This window comes from Melanotaenia boesemani, chromosome 2, assembly GCF_017639745.1.
Source record: "Melanotaenia boesemani isolate fMelBoe1 chromosome 2, fMelBoe1.pri, whole genome shotgun sequence".
Taxonomy (NCBI): Eukaryota; Metazoa; Chordata; class Actinopteri; order Atheriniformes; family Melanotaeniidae; genus Melanotaenia; species Melanotaenia boesemani.
The window spans coordinates 38137983-38150580 of record NC_055683.1 but is presented as its reverse complement, the minus strand read 5'-3'; the positions used below and the strand labels follow the sequence as shown (position 1 = coordinate 38150580).

The 12598-nt window shown below is 43.1% G+C and overlaps 1 protein-coding gene across 1 annotated transcript; it reads left to right on the top strand.

Moving 5' to 3' along the window:
- The first annotated feature begins 838 nt into the window (after nucleotides 1–838).
- On the top strand, nucleotides 839–4802 carry LOC121634242 (zinc finger protein 358-like). Its single transcript, XM_041976776.1, has 2 exons — nucleotides 839–1089; nucleotides 2509–4802. The coding sequence occupies exons 1-2, from the start codon at nucleotides 897–899 to the stop codon at nucleotides 3561–3563; spliced, it is 1248 nt and encodes a 415-aa protein (XP_041832710.1). The 5' UTR covers nucleotides 839–896; the 3' UTR covers nucleotides 3564–4802.
- Nucleotides 4803–12598: the final 7796 nt, after the last annotated feature.

Here is a 12598-nt window from a genome sequence, read left to right as displayed (position 1 = left end):
CCCAAGTCCAGGGCATGTTTTAATGACAGAAAAGCAGATTGTGATTCGGTTCCATTTGAAACAGAATATTTCTATATTTGAAGACTGGTTACAGCCTGGTTGGGAATTCTCAACAATATGGCTTCATTTTTCTGTATTTTCATCTCTGCTTCCAGATGATGGAGCAGAACATCGTTTTCATTTCCAGCTCTGTTTAGGCTGATCAGATGAAATCACATTTACACTCATGCACCATGTGATGAAGTCAAACCTCTGACATCTCTTATTGGACGTGCTGATTCTGAGTATTGTAACAGGAAGTGTTCTTTATGTTGAAGTATTTGTGTGTTTTTACCACCATCCAGTGGTCACAGTCAGGGCCTGCAGTTCAAACAAAAAAAAAAACTATCATCCAGTGACTAAACCTGTTGGTATCTTTATGTTTGTTTGTTTTTTTTTCTTCTAGTTTAAGTCCATTTTCACTAATTTCTGTCTATTTTTACAAATATCTATTTCTTCATCTTTAAAGCTGTTTTTGTTTGGCCTCTCTTTATGGTTCATATTGGTGTATTGTTTCTTTTTCTAAGGTTAAATGTTTTGGAATTAGCTTTTATTCTCACCTGCTTTTGCTTGATCTCATCGGCAGTTCATGATGTTTATTTACCTTTCTGGAGTGTGTGTGTGTATATATATGTGTGTGTGTGTGTGTGTGGGTGGGTGTGCGTGCGTGCGTGCGTGTGTGTGTGTGTGTAAATACACAAAACACGGATTTGCTCACGGTTTCTGATCAATTTAGATAATATCTGACACTTATTTTGACGGGAGACGCTCAACGGGATGTCATTTCCGGTTTGTTTGTTATCATCTAATCCGTTTCCGGTGTTGATGCCGCAGACGTTTGTGTTTCTAGCTTCAAAATGACCAAGCTGCAGCTGCTCAGCGTCTACCTTACGGAGCGGCTGACGGCGGTGGTGAAGGAGGTCCTGGACGTGGTGGAGGACACGGTGGCCGAGTACCGCGAGGAGACCGCCAGAACCCGTCGCGAGAACGAGAGCCTGCGGAGGCAGCTGCGGGACATCCTGCTGCTGGAGGCCGAGACAGAGTGGCTGAGTAAGGGCCGTGCCAGACAGCGTGTGTCGCGAGGGAACGTCGTTCCAGACTCACGTCATTTTAAGCTTTTCTAAAGGTTTTAGCGTTAAATACCCGATAAATTGTGGGTTTAAACGTGTTTATTTACGGATATATGTTCGCTCTTTTATTCGGCAGTTGTTAAAAAAGCATGTCTCAATTTAAAGTCAGACGTGGTTATTTTCTATGGGTTTATTTTCCTCTTTCAGTGGAAAATCAGCTGATGATGTGGTTTTTAACCTGAAAGGCGGAGCCGGTCCAGAGTCAGAAGTCAAATTAACCATTTAAAGTTTGAAAGCAAGAAATGTTTAACAACCTCAACTTCTACAAAAGTTTGATCTCTTTGTAAAATGTAAATAACCGAATCTCATCAAGTCATATTTTATTCCCAGTAGAAGATAAACATATCAGATGATGAAACTGAGACATTTCACTATTTGATGGAAAATATGAGCTGATGGTGAATCTGATGGCAGCACCATGGTGTAAAAAGTAGTTCTAGGATGTTCAGCACAGTGTAGCATGGATTTCTGCTTCCATGATGCTCCAGATGTTGTGTGTTGGTGAAAGGTCTGGACTGCAGGCAGGCCAGTTCAGCAGCCGGACTCTTCTGCTGTGGTGATGGAGCTTTAACCTGCATTTGTGAATTTCAGGGTGAACTGCAATTACAGACTGTGATTTCTGGAAGTCTTCCTGAGTCCATGCAGTGGTCCCCAGTAGAGAATCATGTCTGCTTTAAATGCAGAACATCACCAGCATCCATCCTTGTACCAGCGCACAGAGATTCCTCCTGATTCTCTGATTCTTCTGAGGAAGTTTGAGGAACAATTTCAGTCCATCTTCCCATCTGAGAGACTCTGCCTCTCTGAAATGCTCCTTTTATATCCAGTCATGTTACTGACCTGTTGCCATTTAACCTGATCAGTTATCAAATGTTCCTCCAGTTGTTTCTGATTTGTACCAGTTACTTTTACAGCCTTTTGTTACTCTTGTTCCAACTTTTTCCAGACGTGTTGCAGACGTCTCAGATTTTTGACATATTTAAGCTTATAAGGGTTTCTTTTCTTCTGTTCGGACAATAATAGGATGTGGTAACATACCTGACATGTTTCAGCTGTCATCTGCAGCCTTCCTCAGAAACGTCCGTTGATGTGTTGCCGACGTGTGATCAGCTAGTTTACGGAGGTGTGGCCGTCCCAGAAAACTTGTCAGATCTACTGGGACGGCCATTCTGCTTCTCTTTCTGTGTTCTAGTGAGTCTTCCGGGTGTTTCCCTCTCACATTCTTCTTGGTGTTCCTTTTTTAATTTAATCCACATATTGAATCTTTTCCATCTGACTTTAACACTAAACTGCAGAAAGTTGAATGATCGTCGGTATTAACATCGCTGTTCTGTTTCAGGGTCCACCAGGTCCAGTCTGGGATTTGAGGCTCCAGATCAACAGTCTGGTGATGTGGAGCGAAGGTCCAGCTCAGAGGAGCCAGACTCCACCCCGAACCAGCCCAGATCGCCACCATCCAACACAGCCCAGCCGTCGCATGAGCAGCTGGTTTCAGTGCAACTTTTGTCGGTTCAGAGGGAGACACCACCAGTACCGGTACCAGCACCAGTACTTGTACCAGCACCAGTACCGATTCTCCAGCAGGAGGACAAGAAGCCCACAGAGTCCTGGGATCCGGTCCTGAAAGCTGATCCTCCACAGGAGGTGTTGAGGAGAGCGTCATCTCCCTCTTCTCACTCCTCCCTGGATCCTCCCCCCTCCTTGGCTCCCAAAGTCCTGGTGGACGTTCCAGAGGTGACGGAGGAGCCGCAGGCCTCGCCACCTGCTTGGATCAAAACCGAGCCCGAGGACGTGAGCAAAGCTGAACGTAACATGGACTGTGTGACGGCGAGCGCTCGCGTCGTGGTGGAAGAGTCCAGCGTCAGGAGCAAAGTGGAGGCCGACCGGACGGTGGTGGTGCTCGCAGATGGAAACAGGAAGTCGGCTGATGACGGCGCTACCAACGCTGCTGCCTTCTCCCCCGAGCTCGTGCATCGCTGCCCCCGCTGTGGCGAGGCGTTCGGCCAGGCCGCCAGCCTCCGCCACCACCTGGAGCAGAAGAGGAAGACCTACGCCTGCGACTGGTGCTGCAAGTCTTTCGCCCAGTCGGCCGACCTGCGCCGTCACCTGCGCACGCACACGGGCGAGCGGCCGCACCGCTGCACCTTCTGCTCGAAGAGCTTCAGCCAGCGAGGAAACCTGCGGCGACACCTGCGCATCCACACGGGCGAGCGGCCGTACAGCTGCCCGTTCTGCTGCCGCACCTTCAGCGATGGCGACACCATGAAGAAACATAAACGCACGCACTCCGGAGAGAAGCCGTACCACTGCGCTCAGTGCTCCAAGACCTTCACCAGCGCCAGCGGCCTGCAGCTGCACCTGAAGAAGGACATGTGCTTTGTCGCCAACGCCTGATTGGACGCTTCATTCAATTTCACATGCAGATCTCCTGAGAAGCTCAGAAGAACCACATCAAGAGGAAATCCTCAGTTTCCAAGCGTGACGACAGCCAATCAGAATCCTCAGTGTTTCAACTCAGACAGTAGCATCACTACGACATCGGCGTGTCAATACTGTGTCATTAAAATAAGAACAGCTGGTTTATGACCATTATTAAGCTGCAAAGAGTCCTCGGTTGGCTCGACGTGAGCGACAGCCAGAACGTCACAAACCAGCAACATGTCGGTTCTGATCCAAAACCTTTGAGACCAACAAGTCACAGTCGAGTCCTCGTTAACACCATGAAAACCGAGTTAAATGTCACTAAGTCAGGAAAAGTAAAGATAAAGAAAATAACCTGCAGTGATTCGGATTAACTGATCGTACGAAATATACGTCTCCAGTTTAAATGACTCGTTGACTTCCACCAAGAACTTTCCAGAACAGACTGGCTTCTCCTGTTGAACTTCTCTCTTTAACAGTTTAGCCCTGACTACCCAGTACTGGCCTTACTCACCCAGGTGGTGGGTGGCCAACTAAACAACAACCAATGTAAGAGGTGTAATCAGCGAAATGCACTTAAATACCAGACATACGTGTAAAAGCTTGTCTGCTGTTTTCTTTCTGACCAGCAGGTGTCAGTACAGAGAAATGATGCTGCTACACCACAGGAATACCACTAGATGGCGCTGTTCACGAAGTACTTCATTCTAGCACATAACTTTGTTTAATATGTAAACTGAAGGCAGCCGCAATTGAAACCGTTTTTAACGTAATTATCTAGAGATAAACATTGTTTTCTTGATGTAAAGGAATAATTTCAGACCTAATAACGTGGTCCTTGACTGTTAAAACAAATACTTCCATACATGGTGTTAATCTCAGGTGTATTAACGAGGGCTGCGTTCCACTTTGTGCATGTTGGTTCGTTGGTGAATGTAAACAAAAGGAAAACTTGCTTTAACTGGATTTCAGCCCTAATTAATACACTTGCACTCGTCTTATTTCACATAAAAATGTCTGCAGGAATGATTTTACAATCCGTTTTCAGGGTTTGCAGCTCTACCTCTAAAGTAGCGTGATAACCATCTTGGATACGATTAATCAAAAATCCTAAAAAGATTCAGCTACTTTAAATATTAGAACAACAAGAGGCCCAACCCAAGAAATAATAGAAAGAATTTTTTTTTTTTTTCTTTTCAGTTCCCTCAAGTTTTTAACAAAAAACAAACATTAATAGCTACTTGTGTTTAGGTTTTTTTGTGTTTCTCTGGGACTTTGGTTGTGATGGATGTTTTTTTTTTATATTATTTATTTTGTTGTTGTTGTTTTGGTTATTTATTAATTTTAAGAGGTCCTGATGATTGTCAGCTTAGTTTACCTGTAAAAGTCATGGGAAATTCTCTGCTGTGTTTCTGCACAGGTGTAGCAGTTGGTTTTCTGGTGTTAGGATGGATTTGACCTTCTCATTTTTTTTCTACCTTTTTCTTCTGTTCACTATTCTCCTTTTTATTGTCCCCTCCGGTCATTCCAGCAAGATTATGTAAATTCCATAATTCAAAATAAATAAGATTTAAAAAAAATAAAATAAATAATGATAGCTCCCTCTGACAAAGCAAATTTGTCTGGCATGACTCAGCAGCCAGACCATCATTCTGTGGCTGCCATGCTGGACAGGACAAGTTAAAAAAAAATGCACACATGTACCGTTTTTTACAGTGTAATATATCAGAATTATTGTTGTGCAGAAGGTGTCCAACGGTGGGTAGAAAACAAGTATTGGATGACTGAAGTGTTTTAAAATGGTTAAAAGTGAAACTACATACAGTCTTGTCAGCTGTCATTTACTCAGTACCACCACCTAGTGGTCAGAATGAAGACTGCGCCTGATTCAGCAGACAGGATAAATGGTTATAAGCTATGGAGCTAGGAGAGAGACAGAAGTTTTGTAACTTTTATCTCCATATTTAAAACTAATGAGAAGTATGAGTACAAAATCGAATCTATAAGTACGGATTAATTCTACAAGTCACAAAATACAAGTAAACTTGTAATTTGTACAATCTGCCTTTAAAAAGTCTAAAACTAAAACTCCTTTTTGAAACTTAGTGTTTTTATTGGTTGTTATGTCTTTGTTTTTTTTAATTCTCAAACACCTGCCTGAAGGTGGGACAGGTGTTTCTGACTCTTTTAGCCCACTCTGGTCTCAGTCAGACCAGATGCAATAACTTGGTAGATGCGATGACGACTTCTTCTTGTTTTGTTGATGGTAGGCGTGATTTGGTCAGTCATTGTTACTAACTAGTACGGAAGCTGGACCAGAATATCAAGTGAGAGACTGACTAGTTAAATGTGTGGTTCGATTTCCACTGTTGTAGTGTCCTTGGGCAAGACACTTCACCCTCCTTGACGTGTCGGCATGAAGTGGTTGATGTATGAATGTTTTGTTGGTGGTCGGAGAGGCCGTAGGCGCGGATTGGCTGCCAAGTTTCCATGAGTTCGTCCCAGGGCAGCTGTGGCTACACATGTAGCTTACCATCGCCACGTATGAATGAGGAGTGGATGACTAATGGATACAATGTGAAGCGCTTTGGGTGCCTTGAAAAGAGCTATATAAATCTAATCCATCATTAAATGTAAGGCTGGAAAACTCAGTCTTCATAAATAAGGAGGTTAAAGTGGTTTTTGGTGGATTGAGTTCATTTCTGTAACAACGCAGGTACATGTCCAAAATTAGCTTCTCTCTCAGAGGTAATTCCACATTCAGAGTTTTAATATGACAATCAGTAATAACTTTGCGTTAATGCATTAAAAATTTAACACATTACACAGATTAATGTGTTTTGTGTGACAGCCCTTCTGAACAAATACACTTAATTCTAAAATTCAAGTAAGTTTTACAAAGACAAAATGTTTGTACTACATTTTACACATCTACTCAGGAACCAGTTAGCTGTCTCTAATCTTTAACCAATCGTAGACGACTAAAGGCCCATTTACGCTTGACGCAGAAGTCATATGCTGACAGATGGACAGTTTTTTCCATCTTCTGCGTCGATTACGCGAGTAATTTGGTTCTTTTTCAGAGAGCTTGGCTCTCCATCGCCTGACGCAGAAGACGGAGCAATGCCACCAGAAATCGTGGGGACAGTGCTGAGCAGAAAAGCTGACACGAGACCCGCGAAACAAACCAGAGAAGAAGATGAACAGGACGTATCTATTATCTATTACTTATTACATAAGGGCTGTTTAACGCAAGCGTACACGTCAACGTTCCGCTACGTTTGTCTATATACTTGCTTTAAAACACACAGCGCGGCAAATATGCTCGATACTGGACATCCCCTTAAGGCAAGGCAGTTTATTTATATAGCACATTAATGTACAGGACAATTCAAAGTGCACAAAACATTAAAAGCATTACAGATATTAAATAGTAAAAGGCAGGTCAAAGGTCAAGCTACCATCACATTGTATTCCCAGGGCATGAAGAGTTCCTAAATATTTTATTTATTCATAAACTGACTCTCAGTGGTTTTTCAGTAGCTGTAATTAGCATCTAGTCTTAGCATTTAATAGTATCTAGCTGTGTAAAAATGTTAGGTACTTGTATTTTCAGACTTGCAGGATTAATCCGTCCTTGTAGATTTGATTTGATTTTTACTTGTTAGACTTAAAAATGGAAAGACAGTCCCTGTTCTTCATAATGATCACGAGGTTTGACATTAATTTACGCAGATTAAATATCCTCATAAAGGAGGATTGTACATGTTGGTTAGTCATATACTACTTAGATTTCTTCTTCTTGAAGGTTTTATTACACCAGCAGTGAGAATGTAGTGATGAGTTCATGTCAGATGGAGAGAAAATTCCAGATCTGTAAAATCCGTAAATGGATTTTTACAGTTTACAGAAAGTTTGCAGGTGGACCTGAGTAGAGGAGCAGCAGGAAGCTGAGTTGCTGGTTTGTGACGAAGCTGCAAATGAAGAAAAAACATTCCTCCTGCTGAGAATCCCCGTCGGTTTTTTCCCTCTAGGACATGACGGAGTTACAGGCAGCTACACAAACTATTTATCCTAATTTATTTTTCCTTCAGATGTTGTCACAGTGCCGCCGCCTCGTGTTTCCTGCAGCTGTGTAGAAGAAAACCAACTTGGCTTCGTCAGATCACAGTTTGAACTCAGATCCAGGTGGAGTCGTGGCTGTTTGGGAAGCAAAAGTTAAAATAATTCCTCGCGTCTCTGAGGATCACCTTCACCTGCAGGCTGGTCCGGAAAGATATCGCCATGTCAACAGGAAACGGATCAGCTGATGAAATGATCTGGAAATGAGGCTGAGATGATCACAATCTGCTGTCTGACTCATAGTTAGTGATCCAGTCTGCTGTTTCTGCTGGTTTGATTTTATTTTTTAACCCAATATGTCTTTTCTTCAAACAGCGTGACATTAAATAGTCTTTGTGTAAAATTAAAAGAAAATAAATTCAAGGTGTCCTATCAGTGCTTTAATTTATCTGGTGTGTTTGGCGAGAGCTGTGTTCAGACTCGGTGGTTCTGTCTGAGATGGAGAAACTCAGAGGATCCATCACTCACCTTGGACTTTTATTTCATGCTCTGTTTTATTTCGCTGTACTGGGTCCTGGTTGTTTCAGGTTAGGACTCCCAAATCTGAGCCAGTCCAGTACCCGACCTGTGCCCTCCTCTTCCTCCGGCCATGCTGCTGTAACGTGGTTCTTCAACACTGATCCCACCCCATACCATCAGAACCCGGATCCCACCCCATACCATCAGAACCCTGATCCCACCCCATACCATCAGAACCCGGATCCCACCCCATACCATCAGAACCCGGATCCCACCCCAAACCATCAGAACCCTGATCCCACCCCAAACCATCAGAACCCGGATCCCACCCCAAACCATCAGAACCCTGATCCCACCCCAAACCATCAGAACCCTGATCCCACCCCATACCATCAGAACCCGGATCCCACCCCATACCATCAGAACCCTGATCCCACCCCAAACCATCAGAACCCGGATCCCACCCCATACCATCAGAACCCTGATCCCACCCCATAGCATCAGAACCCGGATCCCACCCCATACCATCAGAACCCTGATCCCACCCCAAACCATCAGAACCCGGATCCCACCCCATACCATCAGAACCCGGATCCCACCCCATACCATCAGAACCCGGATCCCGCCCCAAACCATCAGAACCCTGATCCCACCCCAAACCATCAGAACCCTGATCCCACCCCAAACCATCAGAACCCTGATCCCACCCCATACCATCAGAACCCTGATCCCACCCCAAACCATCAGAACCCTGATCCCACCCCATACCATCAGAACCCTGATCCCACCCCATAGCATCAGAACCCGGATCCCACCCCATACCATCAGAACCCGGATCCCACCCCATACCATCAGAACCCGGATCCCACCCCAAACCATCAGAACCCTGATCCCACCCCAAACCATCAGAACCCTGATCCCACCCCAAACCATCAGAACCCTGATCCCACCCCATACCATCAGAACCCTGATCCCACCCCAAACCATCAGAACCCTGATCCCACCCCATACCATCAGAACCCTGATCCCACCCCAAACCATCAGAACCCTGATCCCACCCCATACCATCAGAACCCTGATCCCACCCCAAACCATCAGAACCCTGAGCCCACCCCATACCATCAGAACCCTGATCCCACCTCAAACCATCAGAACCCTGATCCCACCCCAAACCATCAGAACCCTGATCCACCCCAAACCATCAGAACCCTGATCCCACCCCATACCATCAGAACCCTGATCCGGATCCAAAGTGTTACAGAACCGGGCTTTTGGATTTGTTGCTGACAACAGTCTGGATCCTCCCGTTGCTCTTTGCTCCATTTCTTCCAACAAAGATATGGAATACTGATTGTTCTGATCACAATCCAGATTTCCTCTGTGTGATGGTCCATCCCAGGTGCCTCTGAGTCCAGAGAAGTTGACGCCGACTCTGGAATTCTGGTCCGGGTTAACATGCAGCTTCTTTTCTGCTCAGTGAAGTCTGAAGTTAAATTCTTGGATGTAGCTGTATTGCAGAGCTTGATGAAGGGATTGTTTCAGATTAGATTTGCTCTCTTGTTCTTTATACATTCAAATTCCTCCAGATTGTTAAATGTCTTAATAATGTTCTGACTGAAACCTATTCTTTTTTATATCAGATGAGGAAACTGAACTGGAGTCTTCCTGTGTGAACTTATTCAGGTGTTGTAGTTGTGTTCGGCCTGCAGGGGGCAGCGTGACACTGCTGACCTCCCATGCATCACAGAATGAAAACAAACACTGTTTGAGTTGCATTCCAAATTTATTTGTTGCATCGTACATAAAACACCTGATAGAAATGTAAGAACACCTGTAAAGCACAAGATCAGTGTAAACAACGATATCGTATCGAAAGCCACATTCGTACATTCAGTCGTGCATAAAAGAGGAACAATAAACACTGTAAACCGAAGAATCCTGAACCTGATTGCTTTGTCATGTCTCACTTTAACACTGTATAGAAAACAGGCAGGGGGAGTATAGAGATATAAAGAAGTATACCAACATATTGCATCATGCAACAACGAGGAAGAACCACTTGTTTTGATATATCGTCATCAACAGGATTTTTCATAGTCTTACTTTGGAGTGCAATTGAAATGTGATGCGTGAGCTGGTGGAGGATCTGAGGAATCAGCTGATGGAGATTTGGATTAAATACAGGAGAGGAACCAGACCTGAAACTGAAGCTGCCAAGTATTTCTTTCTTTTTTTTTTTTTTTTTACTAACCAAAAAGAGCTGCAAAGCCTCTTCAGGCACTGCTGGATCCTGCAGAATAAATCCTCAGAGGAAGTGTTATGTAACCTCTGTCAGAGCTCTTTACGACATAAAATAAAGTAGTTATCTGAAGAAATGGAGATTAAAACCTTTGGTTCTGAATGTCACTGCTGCAAACAGAAGTCTCTCAATACCGTGGCTTCGACATGTCAGATTATTGTTGGAGCTCTCCAGCCTCACAGGTCAAAACTTTAAACCTTAAAGGGGAGAGTTGTTGATGAGTTTTATGTATTTGGATCAAACGGTTCTGTTTTTATGGTATAAAGAAAGAATAAATTTAGACTAATGAGGCTGGTGGAGGTTTATCCTTAATGAAGGTAGATGTTGATCATTTCAATGATGAGCTACTAAGGCTGATGGTCGTCATACAGCAGCAGCAACGTCTGTTTAAATCTATGTTAAACAAAGAGGTTTTTCTTTATTAGAGTTCAGTAAAATCATTACCAGAGTGTGAAGAGAAAAACACACAAGCCTCAACCTGCTGTTACAAACTTAATGGAGAAATTAAAGGCAGTTTATGTTTGGTGGATTATTTCTTCCCTATATAATCCCAGTTGGTATTGTATTATACATGGTTGGAAAGCCTGATTAGTCACTTTTACCACCAGATATAACTGGTAAAGATGGTGATTGTGTGGAATGAGCAACAGCTAAAAATGTGGGTAATGCCTCCCTAAACTGCACCAAAATCCCCTGTAATGTTCTCCTGTTGGTATTCACTCATTTTCAGATGATTTGAGATCATCCAATCCAGCAAGAAAACCCAAAGAAGAGTTATACTTCCTTGTAAAGGTGACTAATCAGGCTTTCCAACTTTGTATAATACAACACCAACCAAACACGAATTTTCCTACTTTTAGCATTAAGTTTCTAACAGTAGGTTGAGGTATGCATGTTCACATCCTGATGACTTTACTCTAACAAAGAGTTACATGGTTTGAAAAACATAGAAAAACCTGTTAACGTTCATTTTCAAGCTCACCTTACTTATCTAGTGAAAAAGAAAAGGCTTGTATCTTGTGATAACCAGTCACGGTGCTCATGGTACCATATCTGCTTTTGATCCTCAAGGTTTACTTTTCTGAATGTTTACTGTATAATGAAAGACGTTGGTCATCTTAAAATGAACAATGAAAGAAAAACAGAGCAGATCCTTTTGAAAGTCTTCAATCAAAAACAAACCTCAGCTGAAAAGCAAGGACAAAGAAGGAATTCTTATAAATAATAACAGATCGTTCCTCACAGAGCTGTGACAGAATAAAAAATGACTAACTAAATTTACATTCGGTTATTTCTAATCAAGTTTACATGACTGAACGAGTTGTTCTGTCGGCTTTTATGCACCAATTTCATTGTCCAGCCTGTTAAATCCGGAACCGTCACTCATGTAGGAGTTTCCATGCAAGAGACCACACTGAACTAAAGTCCAGCGTTAGTTTGATGAGGGCTAGAACTCAGCAAATGTGTCCGGTTTTGATGGTTTTTGTTAAAAAGTAAAACGTTTGAATGAACCCGCCTCATATGACCAGTCAGCTGTTAAGAGATGACGTTTCATGAATGTGTTAAAAGAACTGACCTCCACAGTTTTATAACCCAACGGGGAACAAAAGTCACTGTTTGTATGGAGCAGACTCGGGTTTCTGCATCCATGCAGGTGACAGATGCTACCTTTCAACACATACGGAATAAGTAGTTTTACATTTTTGGCCATGCATTGGTTTGTATCTCAGGTGTGCTCCATTCCTTTGCAACAGACCACACTTGTGCGGAAGTTTAGGGTGCATTCACACCAGCGTTTTCATCCGAATTCAAGTCCGCTAGCTTGGAAATTTAGGTATTTTTTGGGAATTGTGAATGTACAAACAAACTCTGATTCGGATCAAAGAAGCGGACTTGGTCTTCCTTCAAATGAACACTTCAATACAGGAAGCAGACTTTCATCACACGTGTGCGTGTAATCACCAAATCCTGTGATAATTTAAAGATAACGTGTTCTTTAAGTTATATATCGTGATATTTGGTGCAAAGTCATTAGCTAGCTTCAGTGACTGATGCCTTCGTACAATGGACATCAGAAAGCGATCCAATGATAACGTGAAGAAAGGAACACGTGTCAGGTGTCACACAT